The sequence below is a fragment of the Staurois parvus genome, unplaced genomic scaffold, assembly GCF_062004578.1.
Source record: "Staurois parvus isolate SC_StPar_1 unplaced genomic scaffold, SC_StPar_1.0 ptg001447l, whole genome shotgun sequence".
In the NCBI taxonomy this organism is placed as follows: domain Eukaryota; kingdom Metazoa; phylum Chordata; class Amphibia; order Anura; family Ranidae; genus Staurois; species Staurois parvus.
In genome coordinates this window covers 143043-168713 of record NW_028319243.1, presented here as the reverse complement: position 1 = coordinate 168713, position 25671 = coordinate 143043, and the positions used below count along the sequence as shown (strand labels likewise).

The following is a 25671-nucleotide window of genomic DNA, read 5'->3' as shown; positions in this document are numbered from 1 at the left end:
TGTGAAGCTCTGGACTCTAAATTATCAGTCCATCCATCAGGTTGTATTTTTTGGCTTGATGACCCAAAGTGGTACTCAACTCCCAGCCATTTGTTTCCCCCTCTTTCCTGTAGTACTTTGTTCTCTTCCAGACAGATACTTACTGGCACAGTGAATCCAGCATTGTCCCTCTGCAGTCCACTGTTCTGATGACATACATCAGATCCCGCACCAGCCGTTTGGTCCTCTTCAGCTGGCTGCTCCTTCTGGATGCAGCCAGCTACTGATGATGTATCATCAATGGATCTCCCAGCAGCCAGCATCAAGAGATTCCCCAATCAACCAGCAACAATAGAACCCTCCAGCCACAATAAACCCCTCCAGCCATAATAGACCCCTCTAGCAACAATATATATCCCAGCAGCCAGCATCAGTAGTTCCTCCATCAACCAGCAACAACAGAACCCTCTAGCCACAACAGACACCTCTAGCAACAATAGATCTCCCAGCAGCCCACATCAATAGATCCTCCATTAACCAGCAACAACATACCCCTTCAGCCACAATAGACCCCTCTAGCAACAATAGATCTCCCAGAAGCCAGTATAAATAGATCTTCCAGCAGCCAGCATCAATAGATCCTCCATCAACCAGCAACAACAGGCACCCTCCCAGTATCTCTCCCAGCAACAACAGATCCCTCGAGCCACAATAAACTCCTCTAGCAGCAATAGACCCCCCTATCAACAATAGATTTCCCAACAGCCCGCATAAATAGATCTCCCAGCAGCCAGCATCAATTGATCCTCCATCAACCAGCAACAACAGACCCCTCCAGCCATAATAAACCCCTTCAGAAAAAATAGACCCCTCTATCAACAATAGATTTCCCAACAGCCCGCATAAATAGATCTCTCAGCAGCCAGAATTAATAGTACTCCATCAATCAGCAACAACAGGCACCCTCCAGCCACAATAAACCCCTACAGCCACAATAGACCCCTCTATCAACAATAGATTTCCCAACAGCCAGCATAAATAGATCTCCCAGCAGCCAGCATCAATAGATCCTCCATCAACCAGCAACAACAGACTCCTCCAGCCACAATAGACCCCTCTAGCAACAATAGGTCTCCCAGCAGCCAGCATAAATAGATCTTCCAGCAGCCCGCATCAATAGATCCTCCATCAACCAGCAACAACAGACCCCTCCCAGTTTCTCTCCCAGCAACAACTGATCCCTCAAGCCACAATAAACTCCTCCAGGAACAATAGACCCCCCTATCAACAATAGATTCCCACCAGCCCGCATAAATAGATCTCCCAGCAGCCAGGATAAGTAGTTCCTCCATCAACCAGCAACAACAGATCCCTCCAGCCACAATAAGCCCCTCCAGCAACAGTAGACTCCTCCAGCAACAATAGATTTCCCAACAGGCAGCATAAATAGATCTCCCAGCAGCCAGCATCAATAGATTCTTCATCAACAAAAAACAACAGACCCTTCCAGCCACAATAAACCCCTACAGCCACAGTAGACCCTTCTATCAACCATAGATCTCCCAGCAACCAGCACAAATAGATCTCCCAACAGCCCGCATCAATAGATCCTCCATCAACCAGCAACAACAGAGCCCTCCAGCCACAATAAAACCTTCCAGCAACAATAGACCCCTCTATCATCAATAGATTTCCCAACAGCCCGCATAAGTAGATCTCCCAGCAGCCAGCATCAATAGATCCTCCATCAACCAGTAACAATATACCCATCCAGCCACAATAAACCCTACAGACACAATAGACCCCTCTAGCAACAATAGATCTCCAAGCAGCCAGCATCAATAGATCTCCCAGCAGCCAGCATCAATAGATCTCCCAGCAACCAGCATCAATAGATCCTCCATCAACCAGCAACAACAGACCCCTCCAGCAACAATAGGCCCCTCTATCAACAACAGATTTCCCAACAGCCCACGCAAATACATCTCCCAGCAGCCAATATCAATAGATCCTCCATGAACCAGCAACAATAACCCAGTCCAGCCACAATAAACCCCTACATCCACAACAGACCCCTCTAGCAACAATAGATTTCCCAGCAGCCAGCATAAATAGATCTCCCAGCAGCCAGAATCAATAGATCCTCCATCAACCAGCAACAACAGACTCCTCCAACCACAATAAACCCTCCAGCAACAATAGACCCTTCTAGCAACTATAGATCTCCCAGCAGCCAGCATCAATAGATCCTCCATCAACCAGCAACAACAGGCACTCTCCCAGTTTCTCTCCCAGCAACAACTGATTCTCTCTGGACAATAGGTCCCCCAGCAGCCAGCAACAATAGACCCTGTAGCACATCTCGGCACCCCTTGTGATTACATACATTCAGTGCGGGAGGTGCCGGGTCTGCGCTCCCCCGCGTTCCTGCTGAATAAAAGCCCTGGTCATAATTAATACGAAAACATTTTTTAGACACATTTTGCAAAGACTGTTCATTAAGAAAGGGAGAAAGAGAGAGGAAATCTAAAATCATAGCGTCCCCCCTAGAATAAGAGATGAGCGGGGAAACTCTTTCAACTGAGAGAATTGTTTAAGAGGAGAATCCACCTGATTTCCTCTAACTTTCCGCTGGATCTTTGCAACAGGAAGTGAAGGGAAATTTCCACAATGGTGCACAGACAGCAGGGAATAACCTGGCAGGGGTTATAACACTTTCCTACTCTATTCAAAAATGTAAAAAGTTTTGACTACACATACACTTCCATAGCATAAAATATAATATGATTTTTTTTTTCATTTTAGGGGATGCGGTGGTCACAATGACAAGAGCAGCCTTGTTCACCGACAGTCGTTACTGGACCCAGGCCGAGCGTCAGATGGACTGCAATTGGGAGTTGCAAAAATCCGGTCAGCTTTTACTTCTGCCATAAAAATTATTGCAATTACAGTATCTCCCACAAGTGAGTCCACCCCTCCCCCGGACTGAATACAATGTATATGTATATATATATACATATACAGTATCTCCCAGAAGTGAGTCCACCCCTCACATTTTTGTAAATATTTGATTCTCTCTTTTCATGTGACAACACTGAAGAAATGACACTTTGCAACAATGTGACGTAGTCAGTGTACAGTTTGTATAACATGTAAATTTTCTGTCCCCTCAAAATAACTCAACACACCGCCATTAATGTCTAATCCACGAGCAACAACAGTGAGTCCACCCCTAAGTGACAAGGTCCAAATTTTGCCCAAAGTGTCAATATTTTGTGTGGCCGCCATTATTTTCCAGCACTGCCTTAACCCTCTTGGGCATGGAGGTCACCAGAGCTTCACAGGTTGCCACTGGATTACAGGTAAGTAGATGGTCAATGAAGAAGGGTCCTCCTCACATTTATAATCAGTGGGACAAGGGATGCCATTGGTTGATAACTGGGAGAAGAACATCCTCTACCATATTTATCAGTGGAGAAGGCTTCCCTTTACATTGGGGGTCAGTAGTTTTGCACATTGATGGACATTGAAGAAGGGCTTTCCTTACATTTATGGTCAGTGGGACAAGGGATACCATTGGAGAAAGGATGTCGTTTATATTAGTGGTCAATGGTCAGTGGGACAAGGGATACCATTGGTGGATAGTTGGAGGAAGAATGTCCTTAACATTAGTGATCAGTGGAGAAGGCATCCCCTTACATTGGTGGTCAGTAGTGCTCCACATTGATGGTCAGTGAAGAAGGATCTTCCATACATTTATTGTCAGTGGGACAAGGGATACCATTGGTGTAAAGTTGGAGAAAGAATGTCCTTTATATTAGTGGTCAATGAAGAAGGCTTCCCCTTACTATGGTAGTCATTGATCAAGTGCTCCATTTTTATTATGGTCAGAGGGATATGGACCCTCAGATTGGTAGACAATTGGAGGAAGAATTCCCTTTACATTAATGGTTACATTAGTGGTTAGTAAAGGAACAACTAGCAACCTAATTGGTGTTGAAGCTGCCATGTGACTGTGTTCAGGTGTGGGAAATAGCCACTCAGGTCCAAACATTGCATTTTGGGGGGAAGGGGAGAAGGTCACATGCTCCCCCATACCTGGAAGTGCTGGGTATTTCCAAGAGCTCCAACTTGAGAATGAAGCATCAGCGAAGTGTGCCGCAGGTAATCAATGGACTGTCAAGAGAACCTGTAATATTGCCCAAAAACTGGCAAAATGTCAGATTTTACTTAATGCTAGATTGAAATGTAACACCTAAACTTACAGGGCTGGTAAGTACATTGATCTGACTGCAATTGGGAGTTGCAAAAATCCAGTGAGTTTTTACTTCTGCCATAAAAATATTGTAATTACAGTATCTCCTAGAAGTGAGCCCCCCCCCTTCACATTTTGGTAAATATTTGATTCTATCTTTTCATGTGACAACACTGAAGAAATGACACTTTGCTACAATGAGATGTAGTCAGTGTACAGCTTGTATAACATGTAAATTTGTCCCCTCAAAATAACTCATTAATGTCTAAACCGCTGGCAACAAAAGTGAGTCCACCCCTAAGTGACAATCTCCAAATTGGGCCCAAAGTGTCAATATTTTGTGTGGCTGCCATTATTTTCCAGTATTGCCTTAACCATCTTGGGCATAGAGTTCACCAGAGCTTCACAGGTTGCCACTGGAGTCCTCTTCCACTTCTCCATGACGTCATCACAGAGCTGGTGGATGTTAGAGACCTTGCGCTCCTCCACCTTCCATTTGAGGACGCCCCACAGATGCTCAATGGGGTTTAGGTCTGGAGACATGCTTGGCCAGTCCATCACCTTTACCCTCAGCTTCTTTAGCAAGGCAGTGGTCGTCTTGGAGGTGTGTTTGGGGGTCGTAAAAATTTCCCCCCCTCCAAAAAAAATTGAGCACTAATCTGCATGCTTACCCCCTAAGCATAAATCCCCCTCCAATACGAATTCACCCCCCTGCTAAAATCCCCATCTACCAGCACAGATCTTTGCCCCCCCCAATCCCCCAAATCCCCCCAGCACAAATGACCCCCCAAAAAAACATTCCTAGCACAGATATCCCCCAATCATTCCTACCAGCACAAATCCCCCCCCAACAAAAATTTCCCATCTTAGCACAATTAGCCTCCCCCCTCTATCTTATTAGCTCTTCTAGCACAAACCCTTCCAACACAAATCCCCTGAAATCAACACTCCTAAAATTTCTCCACCTAAAACAATTGTAACCCCCTGCCGCCCCCAATTCCCCAGCCCAACACAAATACCCTCAACCTTAATATCCTCGTAGTGGCCCCCGCCAACCTCACATGATACCACAGCGCCCAGGGCATCCTTCCCTCCTGTCCACCCCTTGTCCCAGCCCTGTCCACAAGGCTGGTAGGCACAGAACATGTGATTCTTGTCTTGAGATTAGGTCCCTTGGGAGAAATTATTTCTAGTTTATTTCAAAAGAGGAACACTTTTTTGCATAAAATATTACGTCATCTCAGAGCGGGCATCTCAGTCCAGGAAGTAGATGGTGACCCTGGATGATGCCTGAACAAAATTGGCGGCGTTCTTCTGGAGAGAGGAGCAGATAACATGATTTTAGAAGTAATGTGATCTGTATGACCTGGAGGTGTAGCAAGCTTCTACTTCACATATACACTCAGAAGTCACTTTATTAGGTCCACCTGTTCAGTTGCTTGGTAACACAAACTGCTAATCAGCCAATCCCAAGGCAGCAACTCAATGCATTTAGGCATCTAGACGTGGTGAAGACGACTTGCTGAAGTTCAAACTGAGCATCAGAATGGGGAAGAAAGGGGATTTAAGTGCCTTTGAATGTGGCATGTTTGTTGATGCCAGATAGGCTGGTCTGAGTATTTCAAAAACTGCTGATCTGCTGGGATTTTCACGCACACCCATCTGGGTCCAGATGATAGAAAGGCAACACAATACATTCTGAAATGTTTTTGTATCATTGTTTTCAGCGTCAGTTTCTGCCATGGTGTCCTGGATTCTGCAAGAGGGGAAATCTGGAGATAAGATTGGCTTTGATCCCTTTCTCTGGTCTATTAGTAAGTTTTATTTCTCTCAAACCTATATAATCTGTAACCGAAAATATGATCAAGGAGCAATAAACCATTTTAATCAGGAGTAACAAGTTTGGTCCACTGTTTGACCGGAGGCAAGCAACATATTTTGTTTCACAAAAGTTTTATTGGGCTTTTATAGACAAGGCAAGAAATACAAAAGTAGTACACAAAATAGAATGCAAAACAGAGGATTTCGGAGTCTACATGCGTTTTATAGTAGCAATCATATGTAGAGACAAGGTATTACAGTTATCAGGACACCAAGGGCATCGTTGATACCTTCAAAGAGGAGGATACTTGTTTTGCTATAGGGTAGTACTCCATGTCATTGGGTAAGAATACCTCTAAGGGAAGGGGGAGAAAAAGGTGCCAATCAGGCCCAAGACTAAATTTTAGAGTATGAAGGAGCGAAGAAATGCACATAGACAACAGGGAAGGGGAAAAAGTAGAGAGCCAAGGATAAAGGGGGAACCAGAAGGAATATTTGCCTGAGTGAAAGAGGAGAGTTGAAAGGGGAGGGGAAGGGAAAGCAGGGAATAGTCCCATGTGGACCACCTGTTGGGTATGACATATGTGGGTGACAGTTGTCCTCATATCTAAAGTAGGGTTTGGTCAATGTTCAATTAAGTGTTATAAGAAATCCAAGTGTCCCAGACCTTCAAAAATTTTGTGTGAGAGTCCTCAAGAATGGATTTGAGCTTCTCATGGACCATAGTCCCCATGAGCTATTGTTGGACCTTGGCAAAGTTGAGAAATAATTGACTCCAGGCAGTAGTCAATGTCTGTTGGGCTGCTAGGAACACAAACCCCACCAGCTTTCTCTGAGCATTTGTGAGGGTTGAAATTGGTTTATGTAGTAGGGCTTCATGCAACATATTTTGAAGCAATGTTTCTACCACTTCTGTGGATGATAGTTTCCCACTGTCAGTGGTTCCGGAGGAAGCAGTAAGTACTGGCACCCACTGTATCCCTAGCAACCCCTGCAATCACCGGTACATTGGCTTACATGGCCAGGAATGCCTTGCCACGTAGGCAAAGGGGAGAAGATTGCAGTGACATCACTGCAAAGAATGGTCTCTGGTCATGTTGGGGCAATGATGTCACTAGTATCCTTGCCTCTTCCCTTATAAAGCTGATGACAGCCTGGAGTGCTGTCTTTTGGCAAGCAGTACGGAGGGGATTGGTCTCAGGTTTTTAATTTAAATAAGTTGGCAAGCGGTGGGCATCATGAATGACAATGGATTTACAACGTGGGACATTTTTTGTTGGGATCTTTATTTTTTTTTAATAAAGGACTTGTCAAAAATGAATATAACTATAGCTCAATTTAAATCAACATGATTAGTAAGTAGTGAATATAATCCTAATGTCCACAAAAGAAAAGCAGACAGTGACATTTTTAATACAGTCTTACAATGGTGGTCAGTGGAGAAGGCTACCCCCTTATATTGGTGGGCAAGAAAAAAGGGCTTCCCTTACATTTATGGTCAGTGGGAAGGGATATGCCAATGGTTGGCAGTTGGGAGAAGAATGTTGTTATCAGTGGAAAAGGCTTCCTCTTACATTAGGGGTCAGTAGATGGTTATATAGTTATATAGTTAGTCTGGCTGAAAAAAGACAAAAGTCCATACAGTTCAACCATTACAAAAAAAAAAATTATAATAGTATACCCACAGTTGATGCAGAGGAAGGCAACCCCCCCCCCCCCCCCCCAGCAAAGCATGATCCAATTTGCTCCTGCAGGGAAAAAAAATTCCTTCCTGATCCCCCGAGAGGCAATCGGATATTCCCTGGATCAACTCTACCTATAAATGTTATGTTACCTATAAATGTGTATCCAAGAAAGAATCCAGGACTTTCCTACAGCAATCCACTGAGCTGGCCACAACCAACTCTTGAGGGAGTCTATTCCACATTCTCACAGCTCTCACTGTGAAGAAACATTTCCGTGTTTGGAGATTAAATTTATTTTTCTCCAGACGTAAAGAGTGCCCCCTTGTCCTCTGTGATGGTCATTAAAGAAGGGCCCCACTCACATTTATAGTCAATGGGACAAGGGGTGCCATTGTTTGATAGCTGAGGGAAGAACATCCTTTACCAAATTGAAGAAGGGCCTTCCTTACATTTATAGTCAGTGGGACAAAGGATACCATTGGTGGATAGTTGGAGGAAGAATGTCCTTAACATTAGTGATCAGTGGAGAAGGCATCTCCTTACATTGGTGGTCAGTAGTGCTCCACATTGATGGTCAGTGAAGAAGGATCTTCCTTACATTTAGTCAGTGGGACAAGGGATACCATTGGTGTAAAGTTGGAGAAAGAATGCCCTTTATATTAGTGGTCAATAGAGAAGGCTTCCCCTTACTATGGTAGTCATTGATCAAGTGCTCCATTTTTATTATGGTCAGAGGGATATGGACCCTCAGATTGGTAGACAATTGGAGGAAGAATTCCCTTTACATTAATGGTTACATTAGTGGTTAGTAAAGGAACAACTAGCAACCTAGTTGGTGTTGAAGCTGCCATGTGACTGTGTTCAGGTGTGGGAAATAGCCACTCAGGTCCAAACATTGCATCTTGGTGGGAAGGGGAGAAGTTCACATGCTCCCCCACACCTGGAAGTGTTGGGTATTTCAAAGAGCTCCAACTTGAGAATGAAGCATCAGCAAACTGTGCCGCAGGTAATCAATGGGCTGTCAAGAGAACCTGTAATATTGCCCAAAAACTGGCAAAATGGCAGATTTTGCTTAATGCTAGATTGAAATTTAACACCTAAACTTACAGGGTTGGTAAGTACATTGATCTTTCTGTTCTGTTATTACTCATTTATTTTCTGTGTAAATAGTTTTTATTTTGGTTCCTCTCCTAGATGAATGGGAGTCATACAACACTGTGTTTGAAGAATCTGGAAGGATTCTGCGCTCTGTACCTGTCAATCTAGTGGATACGGTGTGGGGGAGTCAGCGCCCCCCTCTGCCTGATAATGAAATCTATGCAATCCCTGAGGAATTTCTAGGTATAAAATATATTGTGTTTGTTATTCAAGGATGTGTAAAGAGGACCGGAGAGTTCAAGTGACTAGATGAACCCTAAGTCAAAAAAATAGTGTCCCATACAAGCTTAGAAAGAAAACATTTGTCGTAAAGCTGAATTTGTATGCTAATGTAGTGCAGAATTTACCATCTTTGCTATTTTTTATTATTTAAAGTTTTGAAATCTAAAATGTGATTTAGCCTTGTCTGTTTTAGAGTGGTCAATGCGTTAAGTTATATTTAAACCTTAAGAAGATCAGAGTTCTATTAGAGCAGGCATCACTAAATGGCGGACCGCGGTCCGAATACGGACCGAGTAACAGTCCTGTCCGGACCGCGGCCACACCACTTAGCAGGCTGAGTGGACTCCTCTTCTCCCACCGCTGCACCTTCTAGTAACTGGGAGGAATGGCTGGGTGGACTCCTGTTCTGTACGTACTCTTTTGCCACAGCAGTCGTGGTTGCTGCTGTTGAATTCCAGCAGGGAAGAGGGCAGGAGGAATGGAAGGAAGGACGCCTCATCTGAATGTACCGGCTTGTCGCCGCTGAACTCAGAGCAGGGAGGAGGTCAGGAAACTCTGCAGGTCTACAGGGGAGTGGGGAAGGGGAGCGAACCTTTCATGCAAATCACTCGATTTTTACCAGGAAGAGTGGGGCAGCTCCAGCCCTCAGTGGAAACCGTATATGTCTCCTGTCCTCCTCCTTGCTCTGAGTTCAGCGGGGGCAAGCCAGTACCAGAGGCGGACTGACAACTCATGGGCCCCCTGGGCAATAGGGGATCATGGGGCCCCTGTGTCCTTTCCCAAACTCAAAAAAGCCTATGAAAAAGGTACCAGGGGCATCTCATGGGGCCCCCTACTGACCCCGGGCCCTCGGGCAGTGCCCGAGTTTCCAAATGTTCAGTCTGCCCCTGGCCAGTACATTAAAAGGAGTCCTTCCTTTCATTCCTCCCGCCCTCCTCCCTGCTCTGAGTTTAAGGGTAGCCGTGGCAAGCCAGTATATTCAGAAGTGGAGTCCTTCCTTCCACTCCTCCTGCCCTCTTCCCTACTGTGACTTCAACAGCAGCGGTGACGACGGTGGTGGAAGATGAGTACATACAGAACAGAAGTCCCCCCGCCATTCCTCCAGCCCTCCACAATGCATTAAGGTATGGGGAAGATTATGGGGTAGAGGGTGCTGTGATATCAGGGAGGGATCTGTGATATGGGCGGAGACAATGAGATTGGGGAACTGTGATATTGGGGGAGCTGTGATATGGGGGAGCTGTGATATGGGGGTGCTGTTAGAGGGAGGGGCTGTGAAGTGAGAGAAGAGAGCTGTGGAATGGGGGGCTGTGATAAGAGGGAGTTGTGATGTGAGAGGGGGAGATGTAATACTGGGGGGCTGTGATGTGAGGAGAGTTGTGATATGGGAGAACTGTGATGTTAGAGGGGAAGCTGTGATATGGGGGGCTGTGATGTGAGGAGAGCTGCGATATGGGGGAACCAGGGGTGGGCTGACCATTTGGAAACTCAGGCACTGCCCGAGGGCCCGGGGTCAGTAGGGGGCCCCATGAGATGCCCCTGGTACTTTTTTCATAGGCTTTTTTGAGTTTGGGCAAGGACACAGGGGCCCCATGATCCCCTATTGCCCGGGGGGCCCCATGAGTTGTCAGTCCGCCCCTGGGGGGAACTGTGATGTTAGAGGGGGAGATGTGATATGGGGGGCTGTGATGTGAGGGTAGCTGCGATATGGGGGAACTGTGATGTTAGAGGGGGAGCTGTGATATGGGGGGGGACTGTGATGTGAGGGGAGCTGCGATATGGGGGGCTGTGATGTGAGGAGAGCTGCGATATAGGGGAACTGTGATGTTAGAGGGGGAACTGTGATATGGGGGGGGCTGTGATGTGAGAGGGAGGAGCTGTGATATGAAGGGTCTGTGAAGTCAGGAGATGCGGAGCTGTGATGTGGGGGGTTGTGATTGCAAGGGGGACTGTGATGTCAAGGAAAGACTGTGATGTGAAGGGGGACTGTGATGTCAAGGAAAGACTGTAATGTGAAGGGGGACTGTGATGTCAAGGAAAGACTGTGATGTGAAGGGGGACTGTGATGTCAAGGAAAGACTGTGATGTGAAGGGGGACTGTGATGTCAAGGAAAGATTGTGATGTGAAGGGGGACTGTGATGTCAAGGAAAGACTGTGATGTGAAGGGGGACTGTGATGTCAAGGAAAGACTGTGATGTGAAGGGGGACTGTGATGTAAGCGGGGGTATAATGTTGTGGGGCTCTGATGTGAAAGGGAGTTGTGATGTACGGGGGGGCCGAGGACATTAGTGTAAAGGGGGCTGTGATGTGAAAGACCTGAGTAATGGAAGAAAAATGAGTTTTGGACCTCTGCAGAAAGAAAATGTTACCAGCCGGTTCTCCATGAATTTTAATTCAGTACCCCTGTATTAGAGTATTACCATTTTTGTTAGGCTGCCCATACCAAGCCTTGCATAAGCATCATTCTATAAATTAATTTACTTAGTAGAACTGTTATTGGTTTTACTTTCTTAATTGTTTCTTACACCTCTATTCCATCCTTAAAAACCTTAAAGCTAATCTTCTGTGATAGCAAAACTTATCCCCAAGGAACCCATTTATATATTTTTTCATTGCCGTAAGGCATGTTAGCTGCATTGCAGTGCTATTCATTTTGAGTGGCATCCAAATGCACTAAGGCAACGCACATGGGTTGCAGTGCATTTCATTACAAATGCTATGGGGCATTTCTGATTTTCAGGATGTTTTGGTGCATTAGCAGCCTATGATTTTTAAAAGACTGCCTTATCACAACGTGCAATATAAAACACGTTAACCCACTGCAAAAATGTAAATGGGCCATAATCTCCTCTCCTATAGATCATGTTCCTGCATTATTTTTTTCTCAAGAATATAAAAAGCGAGAAAAAGCTTTTATTATTCAATGGGATGGGAAGGAAATAATGCTACCCTATCATTATTATTAGTGAGAGGAATGGTGCCTTAATATTGGTGTCAGTGGAAGGAATTGTGCCCCATTATTGGTATCAGGGAGAGGAATGATGCCCCATGATTTTATCAGTGGGAGGAATAGTGCCCCATCATTGTTGTCAGTGGGAGGAATAGTGCCACTTCATTGGTATCAGTGAAAGGAATGATGCCCCATCATTTGTATCAGTGGAGTATTAGCACCCCATCATTGGTGTCAGTGGGAGGAATAGTGCCCCATCATTGGTATCAGTAAGAGGAATAGTGCCCCATCATTGGTATCAGTGGGAGGAATAGTGCCCCATCATTGGTATCAGTGGGAGGAATAGTGCCCCATCATTGGTATCAGTGGGAGGAATAGTGCCCCATTATTGGTATCAGTGGGAGGAATAGTGCCCCATCACTGGTGTCAGTGGAGGAATAGTGCCCCATCATTGGTATCAGTGGGAGGAATAGTGCCCCATCATTGGTATCAGTGGGAGGAATAGTGCCCCATCATTGGTATCAGTGGGAGGAATAGTGCCCCATCATTGGTGTCAGTGGGAGGAATAGTGCCCCATTATTGGTATCAGTGGGAGGAATAGTGCCCCATCATTGGTGTCAGTGGGAGGAATAGTGCCCCATCATTGGTATCAGTGGGAGGAATAGTGCCCCATCATTGGTATCAGAGGGAGGAATAGTGCCCCATCATTGGTGATAGTGGGAGGAATAATGCTCCATCATTGGTATCAGTGGGCAGAAGGGTACCCGATTATTGGTATCAGTGGAAGGAATGATGTCCCATTATTGGTATCAGTGGGAGGAATAGTGCCCCTTCATTGGTATCAGTGGGAAGAAGGGTACCCCATTGTTGGTATCAGTGGAAGGAATGATGCCCCATCATTGATATCAGTGGAAGGAATGATGCCCCAGCATTGGTAACAGTGGGAGGAATAGTGCCCCATCATTGGTGTCAGTAGGAGGAATGGTGCCCCATCATTGGTGTCATTGGGAGGAATGGTACCCCATCTATGATATCAGTGGGAGGAATACTGCCCCATCATTGGTATTAGTAGGAGGAATAGTGCCCCATCATTGGTATCAGTGGGAGGAATAGTGCCCCATCATTGGTATCAGTGGGCAGAATGGTGCCCCATCATTGGTGTCAGTGGGAGGAATAGTGCCCCATCATTGGTATCAGTGGGAGGAATAGTGCCCCATCATTGGTATTAGTAGGAGGAATAGTGCCCCATCATTGGTATCAGTGGGAGGAATAGTGCCCCATCATTGGTGTCAGTGGGAGGAATAGTGCCCCATCATTGGTATCAGTGGGAGGAATAGTGCCCCATCATTGGTGTCAGTGGGAGGAATAGTGCCCCATCATTGGTATCAGTGGGAGGAATAGTGCCCCATCATTGGTATCAGTGGGAGGAATAGTGCCCCATCATTGGTATCAGTGGGAGGAATAGTGCCCCATCATTGGTATCAGTGGGCGGAATGGTGCCCCATCATTGGTATCAGTGGGAGGAATAGTGCCCCATCATTGGTATCAGTGGGCGGAATGGTGCCCCATCATTAGTATCAGTGGGAGGAATAGTGCCCCATCATTGGTGTCAGTGGGAGGAATAGTGTCCCATCATTGGTATCAGTGGGAGGAATAGTGCCCCATCATTGGTATCAGTGGGCGCAATAGTGCCCCATCATTGGTATCAGTGGGCAGAATGGTGCTCCATCATTGGTATCAGTGGGCGGAATGGTGCCCCATTGTTGGTGTCAATGAGAGGAATAGTATATGCAGTCAAAACAGCAGAATTGTCTTTCTAGTAAATCAATGCATGCATGTAGAGAGAGACAAAGTGGGTCAAGAAGACTGGAGAGGTGAAGTTTCATAGTTCAGCAGGCAGTGCTGACAACACTTCTAGGGATCTCAGTGCAGCAGAGGCAGCACTGTCAACCAACAGCAGGAAGCTAGGAGCTCCCAGGATTTCTGGCAGAACAGGCACTTTTCTAACCTTGCTGCTTTTTTAAGAGATAAAACATGGGGAAATGTACATGTATTGCAGAGTATTACTCAGTGGTCTATTTATCAGTGTTTTTCCCAAGATTCATACAACTTTTACCCAAGATTCACACATTTTTCTAATTGTCTCTTAAGTGAAAATGAGTGAACCCTGTACGAATCTTGGGTGCAAAACCATTGAGGGTCCACTTACGCCATTGCGAGTGACCACAGTGCTCAGCCACATTACATGCGTCAATGCATCGTGGTGCCATTCGTACCCCAACACACCTGCATTGCAACGCATCAAACAGTTTTGCATTATATCGCCAAAAATGTTTTGCGTCTGATTTTTGGCACATGAGGGGGCATTAGCGGCCCACTGCTTTCAACAGTCTGCCTCAACGCAACGCACTACAAAAATGTAAATAGGCCCCTACAAATATACCCCTGTGATGAACCAATCCGCTATGAAGCATTAGAAAAGTGAGACGATAACAAATTTAGGACCTACTAATCATGGTCACCTTATTTCACCTCTGTGTTATAGGGAACAGCTGGCAGGAAAAGGTCAATAAAATTCGGAATCAGATGGAAGAACATTCCCAGAAGCCGACTTCGCTGCTGCTCTCCGCTCTGGAGGAAACCGCGTGTAAGTGAAATAACTAACCAAGAGGAAATGTAGCCGGGACAAAGTACAAATATTTCCATCACATGGCTGCAAAGCCAACCAGAAGGGAAAAATAAGGACACGTTTATCAGGAGGAAGTCAGAACAAACCTGCATGGGGAACGCTGATTATTTTGCCTAACGAGTGGAAAAAAAAAGGGGCTTCTTGATTAGTCCATTAAATAAATATTTTGTGTTCTTTAGTAAATATAACTGAGGCTGCATTTATTGTATGGTCTATTAATTGCTCTTCACATATACAAGTATAAAATATTTATGTCAAATTAACCCGCACTTAACCACTTCTAGTCCAGACACTTTCACCCCCTTCCAGTCCAGACACTTTCACCCCCTTCCAGTCCGGACACTTTCACCCCCTTCCAGTCCAGACACTTTCACCCCCTTCCAGTCCGGACACTTTCACCCCCTTCCAGTCCAGACACTTTCACCCCCTTCCAGTCCAGACACTTTCACCCCCTTCCAGTCCGGACACTTTCACCCCCTTCCTGTCCGGACACTTTCCCCCCTTCCAGTCCGGACACTTTCACCCCCTTCCAGTCCGGACACTTTTACCCTCTTCCAGTCCGGACACTTTTACCCTCTTCCAGTCCGGACACTTTCCCCCCCCTTCCAGTCCGGACACTTTCCCCCCCTTCCAGTCCGGACACTCTACCCCCCTTCCAGTCCGGACACTTTCCCCCCCCTTCCAGTCCGGACACTTTCCCCCCCTTCCAGTCCGGACACTTTCCCCCCTTCCAGTCCGGACACTTTCCCCCCCTTCCAGTCCGGACACTTTCACCCCCTTCCAGTCCGTACACTTTCACCCCCTTCCAGTCCGGACACTTTCCCCCCCTTCCTGTCCGGACACTTTTACCCCCTTCCAGTCCGGACACTTTTACCCTCTTCCAGTCCGGACACTTTCCCCCCTTCCAGTCCGGACACTTTCACCCCCTTCCTGTCCGGACACTTTTACCCCCTTCCAGTCTGGACACTTTCACCCCCTTCCTGTCCGGACACTTTTACCCTCTTCCAGTCTGGACACTTTCACCCCCTTCCTGTCCGGACACTTTTACCCCCTTCCGGTTCGGACACTTTCCCCCCTTCCAGTCCGGACACTTTCCCCCCCTTCCAGTCCGGACACTTTTACCCTCTTCCAGTCCGGACACTTTACCCCCTTCCAGTCTGGACACTTTCACCCCCTTCCAGTCCGGACACTTTTACCCCCTTCCAGTCCGGACACTTTCACCCCCTTCCAGTCCGGACACTTTCCCCCCCTTCCAGTCCGGACACTTTCACCCCCTTCCAGTCCGGACACTTTCACCCCCTTCCAGTCCGGACACTTTCACCCACTTCCAGTCGGGACACTTTTACCCCCTTCCAGTCCGGACACTTTCACCCCCTTCCAGTCTGGACACTTTTACCCCCTTCCAGTCCGGACACTTTTACCCCCTTCCAGTCCGGACACTTTTACCCCCTTCCAGTCTGGACACTTTTACCCCCTTCCAGTCCGGACACTTGCCCCCCTTCCAGTCCGGACACTTTCACCCCCTTCCATTTCGGACACTTTCACCCCCTTCCTGTCCAGGACAATTTTCTGTTTTCAGCGCTATCACACTTTGAATGACAATTGCGCGGTCATGCAACACTGTACCCATATGAATTTTTAGCATTTTTTTGAGACAGATAAAACTTTATTTTGGTGGTATTTATTCACCGCTGGGATTTTTATTTTTTTTGCTATGTAAATGAAAAAGTCAAAACATTTTGGAAAAAAGTGTTTTTCATATAAAATTTTGCAAACAAATAGTATTTCATCAAAAATGTTGGCCAAAATTTATTCCGTTATCTTTTTAGTAAAAAAAAAAAACAAATTAGTTTCTAACCAAAGATTATAATTTTTTAAACTTTTTTTTTTACATTTTTTAAGAAATTTTTATATCATTATTTATTTTTTTTACATACTGTCACCCTAGCAGTACAGTGTCACCATGGTGACACTGTACTATTTGTGGGGGGTGATGGAAGATTTTTTTTTTTGTTTACACTGATTGCTTTTACACCCATAAAGGCTGTAAAAGCAATCATTCCTCCTTCTCTCTAGCTGCATTCTTGCAGCCATTGAGAACTACTGTGTGAGCTGTGATTGTTGTGAATAGCCCTGTACCATGTGATCTCTGTGATCATTCACAGATTTCACACGTAGTAAGCAATGATGTCAGAAGTGACATCTTGCTTACTACTCTGCATGTGATCACTGATTGGCCAATCAGTGATCACATGATTGGGACCTCGCACAGAGGTCCTGTCCAACAATCAGTGTTTCACTGTCCGGAGAACACAGCGGGCACCGGATCGCGGTGCTGCCTGCTCCCAGGGAGCGCGTACAAGCAGGGGACGGGGGGGCCATTTATAAACGGCCACCTGACCCTGCACTGCCACCGTCCGGCCCTTTATATACATGGGCCAGATGGGAAGTGGTTATAAAAACCTTTAAAATTCTATGTAATCCAAATAATTAATGCTGCTGTTCATAAGGTAAAAAAACCACCAAACATCTGGTTCATTCCGGGGAACACACAATAAAAGCTCATTTGACTCTTAAGTCATACAAGCTAAGAGCCAATCATATCTGGTGAGTGTGGATTGTCCCGGAAGGTGACTTTAAGGAACACATTTGTTTTTTTTGGCACCGTTTCTTTGACTGGAACACTGCATTACCATTCATGTGGGACAGCGGGCTTTTTATTATTTTTGATTATTATTGATTATTATTATATCACTGTTGATATAATTACTATTGTTAGTTTAATTTTTGTGCTGTAATATTATTTTTAAGTATAAAATATTGATTAGTTTTTTGCGCTGCAAAACATATCCATCGACAAAGTGAGTTGGGTTGCCATTCAAAATGAAAGCAAAAAAACAACAAATAGAGGAACGTTTCCAACCCGGTGGAAGTCAATAGAGTCACGAGCCCAGGAACAGATAAGATTGAAATACACTTTAATGCTGGGTTCAGGAATATGATCTGAGGAAGGGGCAAGTACCTGAAACATGTTATCATGATAACCGGCTTCTCTCTTTTGGTTTGACATGGATTGAGTGCTCCTCTAGGCTTCCGGTTTGCCCTCACCAGCCCTTGTTCAGGTGGTCTCTCGCCAAGTGCATGACTAGGGTTGCCACCTCATCCCTTTAACCCCCCCCCCGGCGGTATTCCCTCCTGACATCTCCCTTCAGAGTACTCCTTTACATCCTCCAGAGTGCCGTCTTACATCCTCCTTCAGAGTCCTCCTTTGCATCCTCCATAGTGCCCCCTTACATCCTCCAGAGTTCCCCCCTACAACTCCTTTAGAATACTCCTTTACATCCTCCAGAGTGCCCCCTTACATCCTCCAGACTTCAACCTTACATTGTCCTTCAGAGTACTCCTTTACATCCTTCAAGTGCTCCCTTACATCCTCCATCAGAGTACTCCTTTACATCCTCCAGAGTGCCCCCTTACATCCTCCTTCAGAGTACTCCTTTACATCCTCCAGAGTGCCCCCTTACATCCTCCTTCAGAGTACTCCTTTACATCCTCCAGAGTGCCCCCTTACATCCGCCTTCAGAGTACTCCTTTACATCCTCCAGAGTGCCCCCTTACATCCTCCTTCAGAGTACTCCTTTACATCCTCCAGAGTGCCCCCTTACATCCTCCTTCAGAGTACTCCTTTACATCCTCCAGAGTGCCCCCTTACATCCGCCTTCAGAGTACTCCTTTACATCCTCCAGAGTGCCCCCTTACATCCTCCTTCAGAGTACTCCTTTACATCCTCCAGAGTGCCGCCTTACATCCTCCATCAGAGTACTCCTTTACATCCTCCAGAGTGCCCCCTTACATCCTCCTTCAGAGTACTCCTTTACATCCTCCAGAGTGCCGCCTTACATCCTCCATCAGAGTACTCCTTTACATCCTCCAGAGTACCCCCTTACATCCTCCTTCAGAGTACTCCTTTACATCCTCCAGAGTGCCCCCTTACATCCTCCTTCAGAGTACTCCTTTACATCCTCAAGAGTGCCCCCTTACATCCTCCATCAGAGTACTCCTTTACATCCTCCAGAGTGCCCCCTTACATCCTCCTTCAGAGTACTCCTTTACATCCTCAAGAGTGCCCCCTTACATCCTCCATCAGAGTACTCCTTTACATCCTCCAGAGTGCCCCCTTACATCCTCCTTCAGAGTACACCTTTACATCCTCAAGAGTGCCCCCTTACATCCTCCTTCAGAGTACTCCTTTCACATCCTCCAGAGTGCTCCTTTACTTCCTCCAGAGTGCCTCCTTACATCCTCCTTCAGAGTGCTCATTTACATCCTCCAGAGTGCAGCAGCAATTCAAACTAGGTGTTGAGTAAACAAATCCTACACTTTCCTGCTAATTAAAAGAAAATCCATTACATTTTTGTTGTAGCAGATCTAACTCAAGTGTTATAGCTTCCTCTGGAGCAGAAATGGAGGGAATGCCTCACAATAGGGTCACTAGTTTCTGCGAAAGCTGTCAAAGATTCCCACTAACTTGTGAGAGATTTTCACTCACTTGCTGTTGTGTCTCTGAAACTGGAAGTTTGGGGAAATCTCCTGATGGGGACACACATGTCACCTGACAAGGCTTCTATGCTCTAGGCTATATCCCAACAAGTTTTGTGTGAATTTTTATTTTTAATTTTTGTTTTATTTCACTGGCCCATACATATATAGATGATCACTTCTTCATTAACAGTGTTCTTTGCCTTCCTTAGGGCTCTTCAATCTTCGAGGACAGGACATTCCATACAATCCCTTCTTCTACTCCTATGCAATGCTGACCAAGAACTCCATCAAGTACGTGCATTGTGCTGTATACTGTATATATGAATATATATATGAAATATATTGAATACGGCCAAAATTGTAGTAATTCAAATATACAGTGATGAACAGAAGTATTTGAACACCCTTCGATTTTGCACGTTCTCCCACTTAGAAATCATGGAGGGTCTGACATTCACATTGTAGGTGCATTCCCACTCTGAAAGACAGAATAAAAAACAAATTCAGGAAATCCCATTGTATGATTTGTATGATTTGTAAAGAATTTATTTGTCTCGCACGGCTGAACAGAAGTATTTGAACACCTAAGAAACAGCAAGAATTCTGGCTCTCAAAGACCTGTTACTGCACCTTTAAAAAGTCCACCTCTACTCCACTCATTAATCTAACTTAGTAGCACCTGTCTGAGCTCTTTAAAGACACCTGTCCACCCCACAGTCAGTCAGACGCCAACTACTACCATGGGCAAGACCAAAGAGCTGTCAAAAGACACCAGAGACAAAATTGTGGACCTCCACAAGGCTGGAAAGGGCTACGGGGCAATTGCCAAGCAGCTTGGTGAAAATAGATCAACTGTTGGAGCAATTATTAGAAAATGGAAGACGCTAAAGACGACTGTCAGTCTCCCTCGGACTGGGGCTCCATGCAAGATCTCACCTCGTGGGGTACCACTGATGATCAGAAAGGTGAGGAATCAGCCCAGAACTACAAGGGAGGAGCTGGTCAATGACATGAAGAGAGCTGGGACCACAGTTTCAAAGGTCACTGTCGGTAGAACACTACGCCGTCATGGTTTCAAATCATGCATTGCACGGAAGGTTCCCCTGCTCAAGTCATCACATGTCCAGGCCCGTCTGAAGTCTGCCAATGACCATCTGGATGATCCAGAGGAGGCATGGGAGAAAGTCATGTGGTCAGATGAGACCAAAGTAGACCTTTTTGGTCTAAACTTCACTCGTCGTGTTTGGAGGAAAAAGAAGGATGAGTTTCATCCCAAGAACACCATCCCTACTGTGAAACATGGGGTGGTAACATCATGCTTTGGGGGTGCTTTTCTGCGAAGGGGACAGGACGACTGCACTGTATTAAGGAGAGGATGAATGGGGTCATTTATTGTGAGATTTTGAGCAACAACCTCCTTCCCTCAGTGAGAGCATTGAAGATGGGTCGTGGCTGGGTCTTCCAACATGACAACGACCCGAAGCACACAGCCAGGAGAACCAAGGAGTGGCTCCGTAAGAAGCATATCAAGGTTCTGGAGTGGCCTAGCCAGTCTCCACACCTAAATTCAATAGAACATTTTTGGAGGGAGCTGAAACTCCGTGTTGCTCAGCGACAGCCCCGAAACCTGACAGATCTAGAGGAGATCTGTGTGGAGGAGTTGGCCAAAATCCCTGTTGCAGTGCAAACCTGGTCAAGGACTACAGGAAACGTCTGACCTCTGTAATTGCAAACAAAGGCTTCTGTACCAAATATTAACACGGATCTTCTCAGGTGTTCAAATACTTCTGTTCAGCAGTGCGAGACAAATACATTCTTTACAAATCATACAATGGGATTTCCTGAATTTTTTTTTTAATTCTGTCTCTCAGAGTGGGAATGCACCTACAATGTGAATGTCAGACCCCTCCATGATTTCTAAGTGGGAGAACTTGCAAAATCGCAGGGGGTTCAAATACTTCTGTTCCTCACTGTATGTCAATATATTTGGGAAGGATATTTTTAAAATATATTTCAAATGTATTTTTCTTTAATGTGGGCCCTAAACCTAATATCTGGCTATGCCACCCTTGGTGGCAACAACTGCAATCAAGCTTTTGCAATAACTGGCAGTCTTCCCCATCGCTGTGGAGGAATTTTGACCTCCTCTTCTTTGCAGAACTGTTTTAATTCAGCCACATTGCAGGGTTTTCCAGCAGGAATGGCCTGTTTAAGGTCATGCCACAGCATCTCAATCGGATTTAAGTCCAGACTTTGACTAGGCCACTCCAAATCCTTTATTTTGTTGTTTTTTTTTTTTGAGCCATTCAGAGGTGGACTTGCTGCTGATTTTTGGATCGTTGTCCTACTGCATAACCTAAGTGTGCTTGAGCTTGAGGTCAGGAACTGATGGCCGGACATTCCTTCTGGATTTTCTGGCAGAGAGCAGAATTCATGGTTCCATTAATTACGGCAAGTCATCTAGGTCCTGAACCCAGACCACCACACTACCAACGCCAGGGGCGAACTGACAACTTATGGGGCCCCCGGGCAATAGGGAATCATGGGGGCCCCTGTGTCCTCGCCCACACTCAAACCACACCCAAAAAAGCCTACGAAAGGTACCAGGGACATCTCATGGGGCCCCCTACTGACCCCGAGCCCTTGGGCAGTGCCCAAGTTCCCCAATGGTCAGTCCGCCCCTGACCACCACCTTGTGTGACTGTTGGTATGATGTTCTTTTTATGTTAGTTTTATGCCAGATGTAACGGGACGCACACCATCTCAAAAGTTCAACTTTTGTCTCATCAGTCCACAGAATATTTTCTTAAAAGTTTTGGAGATAATCAATATTTTTGGAAAATGTGTGAGATGAGCCTTTGTGTTCTTTTTGGTCAGCATTGGCTTTCACCTTGGAACTCTCCCATGGCGGCCATTTTTGCCCGGTCTCTTTCTTATTGTTGAATCATGAACACTAACCTTAGTTGAGGCAAGTGAGGCCTGCAGTTCTTTAGATGTTGTTCTGTTGTTTCTTCATGACCTCCTGGATGAGTCGCCGTTCTGCTCTTGAAGAAATTTTGGTAGACCAGCCACTCCTGGGAAGGTTCACCACTGTTCCAAGTTTTCTCCATTTGTGGTTAATGACCCTCAATGTGGTTTGCTGGAGTCCTAAAGCCTTAGAATTGTTTTTTTTTTAACCATTTTCAGACTGTCGTACATGTCAATTACTTTGTTTCTTATCTGTTCTTGAATTTCTTCACATCGTGGCACGATGTGTTGCTTTTTGAGATCTTTTAGCATGCTTCACTTTGTCAGACAGCTTCTATTTAAGTGATTTGTTGATTCAGCAGGTCTGGCAGTAATCAGGCCTGGGTGTGGCAAGTGAAATTTAACTCGGCGTTCCAAACAAATGTGAAAATGTGGTAATTTACAGTTCATTCCTGATTTATGAAGGGGGGGGGGTCAATTTCTTTTTCACATATTGCCAGGCTTTTTTCCTTTTAATAAATGAAAACATCATTTTTAAAGAATGCGTTTTGTATTTACTCGTTGTGTAATATTAACCACTTGAGCTCCAGAGGATTTACCCCCCTTAATGACCACGCCTCTTTTTGCTACTCGGCGCTGCACTAATTCAACTGATAATTGCGCGGTCATGCAATGCTGCACCCAAACGAAATTTACGTCCTTTTTTTCACACAAATAGAGCTTTCTTTCGGTGTAATTTGATCACCTGTGCGCTTTTTATTTTTCACGCTATAAACAAAAAAATGCCAAAAATTTTGAAGAAAAACAATGTTTTTTATTTTCAGCTATAAAAAATATATAGTAAACTCAAAGTTGGTCATAAATTTAGGCCAAAATGTATTCTGCTCCATGTTTTTGGTAAAAAGAATCCCAATAAGTGTATATTGATTGCTTTGTGTGGAAGTTATAGCGTCTACAAACTATGGTATAGATACTGCAATTTACACCATTTTTCTGCTATACAGCGCTAGTTTAAAAAAAGCAAAAAGCAAATTTAGTCATAAATTTCTGCCAAAATGCATTCTGCGACATGTCTTTGCTAAAAAAAACTCCAATACGTGTAAAATAATTGGTTTACGTGAAAGTTATAGCGTTTACAAATGGCGGGAAAGATACTGGGATTTTAAGGGTTTTTTTATACTAATTATGGCGGCGATCAGCGAATTATGGCGGCGATCAGGGACTTATGGCAGCGACTTATGGCGGGACTGCGGCGGACATTCTGACATTGGGGGGTACTGACTTGGGGTCACTGACATCCCCAAAAACACTAATACAGAGATCAGTGCAAAAAAAAAAACTGACACTGTACTAATGGCAATGGGGAGGAAGGGGTTAACTATTTTGTAGGGAAGGGTTATAGGAGTGAGGAGAGTGTTTTACTAGGGGGCGGGGTGTGTACTGGGCGGGACACCGCTGATCGAGAAAGAGAAACTGTTCTTTCTCGATCAGCTCATCCTCGAGCTGACAGGGAAGTGACAGACAGCACAGCTACTGCAGCTGTGCTGTCTGTCACTGTTTGCCGCCGATCGCCGGGACATAGCCGCTAAGGAGCGGCTGTGACCCGGCGACTGACATCTGCGGTGGTGATCCGCGGGACAAATAGGGTGGCGGCGCGCCCCCTATTTGTTTACAAAACACGCGTTTTAAAACATGGTTTTGCCTGCGAGTGTCGCCCTGCCGCCGTATATGTACAGTGGCTGGGCGGCATGTAGTTAAGATGTGTTTGATGATCTGAATCATTTAAGTTTGACAAATGCGAAAGAAAATTTAAAAACCAGGGGCAAATACTTTTTCACAGCACTGTACAGACTTGGAAGTTCCACTGAAACTGTAGAAATGTTTTTCTTAGGAGATAACAATTGATCTCTCTTATTTTCTTCCTTATTGGTCTGTTAAATTTACATTGAAACTGTTTTGGCATAGCTGTTCAATAAGTACAAATCAACAAATATGTATTGATCCTGCCAGTAATCATGCGATCTGATAACTTTCTGTAATGGGCAACATGGTGCCTCTGTTGTACTGGAATTCCAAAGAGTTATATCATTCCTGCCCAGGTCACCTCCATGACCCACAGAGCACTTCCTCCCCCCATGATATGGAGATGAGGAGTGGGGGAGGTGTTCTGTAGACCTATTCTAGGGTGACAACGCTGCTTCACCATTGAGTAAGAATTGTCATTCCGAGGCAGAAAGTATATTCCTGGCAAGATCACCTGGTGAAAATAAAGAAAAAAACCTGAAATCAGAAAATGATTGCAGCCACCTCATCTGGGGACTGGTAATCTAGATACAATTTCATGTAGTAAGCACAGACTTTTATATAAATGATCCCTCTGTCCCCCTCTCCCTCTCTGTGCAGGTTGTTTGTCAATGTCAGCCGTACCACAGATGCTGTCCGAAATTATCTGAGAAACAACTGTCCTGGGCCCATGTGCGTCGAGATCATTGAGTATGAAAAAGTCCGGGAGACCCTCATGGATTATGTGAAGGGGGATGTGAAAGTCTGGATTGGATCTCAGTACACCAATTATGGAGTGTATGAAATTATACCCAAGGTAAAATAATCAGCGGTGATGGGTGACATAGTATGCTGGCTTGTGCCCCCCCGGCCTGTTCAATGGTATGAGTCACAGGCAAGATTTGAAGAATATTTTACCCAGGTCAGCTCTCACCCCTGTACACCCCCCATGTACCAGAGAAACCTGTACATTTCTGATATGGATCTAAAATGGCTTAACATAACACATATACATATACAAGATATAAGATACATATATATATACATACACACACACTATATTGCCAGAAGTATTGGGCCCGCCCTCCAAATCATGTGATTCAGGTGTTCCAATCCCCTCCATGGACACAGGTGTATACAAGCCCCTAGGCATGCAGACGGCTTCTACAAACATTGGTGAAAGAATGGGTCGCTCTCAGGAGCTCAGTGACTCCAAGCGTGGTCCCGTGATAGGTGGCCACCTGTGCAATAAGTCCATCCGTGACATTTCCTGGCTACTAAATATTCCACGCTCAACTGTTAGTGGGATTATAACAAAGTGGAAGCAACTGGGAACAACAGCAACTCAGCCACCAAGTGGTAGGCCACGTCACATGACAGGGCGGGGTCAGCGCATGCTGACGCGCACAGTGCGCAGAAGTCGCCAACTGTCTGCAGAGTCAATAGCTAAAGACCTCAAAACTTGGTGTGGCCTTCAGATGAGCCCAACAACAGTACGTAGAGAGCTTCATGGAATGGGTTTCCATGGCCGAGCAGCTGCATCCAAGCCTTACATCACCAAGTGCAATGCAAAGCGTCGGATGGTGTAAAGCACGCCACCACTGGACTCTAGAGCAGTGG

The 25671-nt window shown here is 45.5% G+C and overlaps 2 protein-coding genes across 2 annotated transcripts in view; one reads left to right on the top strand and one right to left on the bottom strand.

Annotated features, from left to right (window-relative positions):
- XPNPEP2 (X-prolyl aminopeptidase 2) overlaps positions 1-25671 on the top strand; it is a 128425-nt gene that overhangs the window by 36352 nt on the left and 66402 nt on the right. The window contains exons 5-10 of the mRNA XM_089662247.1: positions 2785-2889; positions 5962-6048; positions 8935-9081; positions 14617-14718; positions 19512-19593; positions 24673-24868. Coding sequence (XP_089518373.1) covers positions 2785-2889; positions 5962-6048; positions 8935-9081; positions 14617-14718; positions 19512-19593; positions 24673-24868 — 719 coding nt within the window. The remainder of the gene's footprint in view (positions 1-2784; positions 2890-5961; positions 6049-8934; positions 9082-14616; positions 14719-19511; positions 19594-24672; positions 24869-25671) is intronic.
- The window catches only part of LOC149435928 (uncharacterized), a 118013-nt gene that overhangs the window by 77770 nt on the left and 14572 nt on the right, over positions 1-25671 (bottom strand). The window lies entirely within an intron of this gene.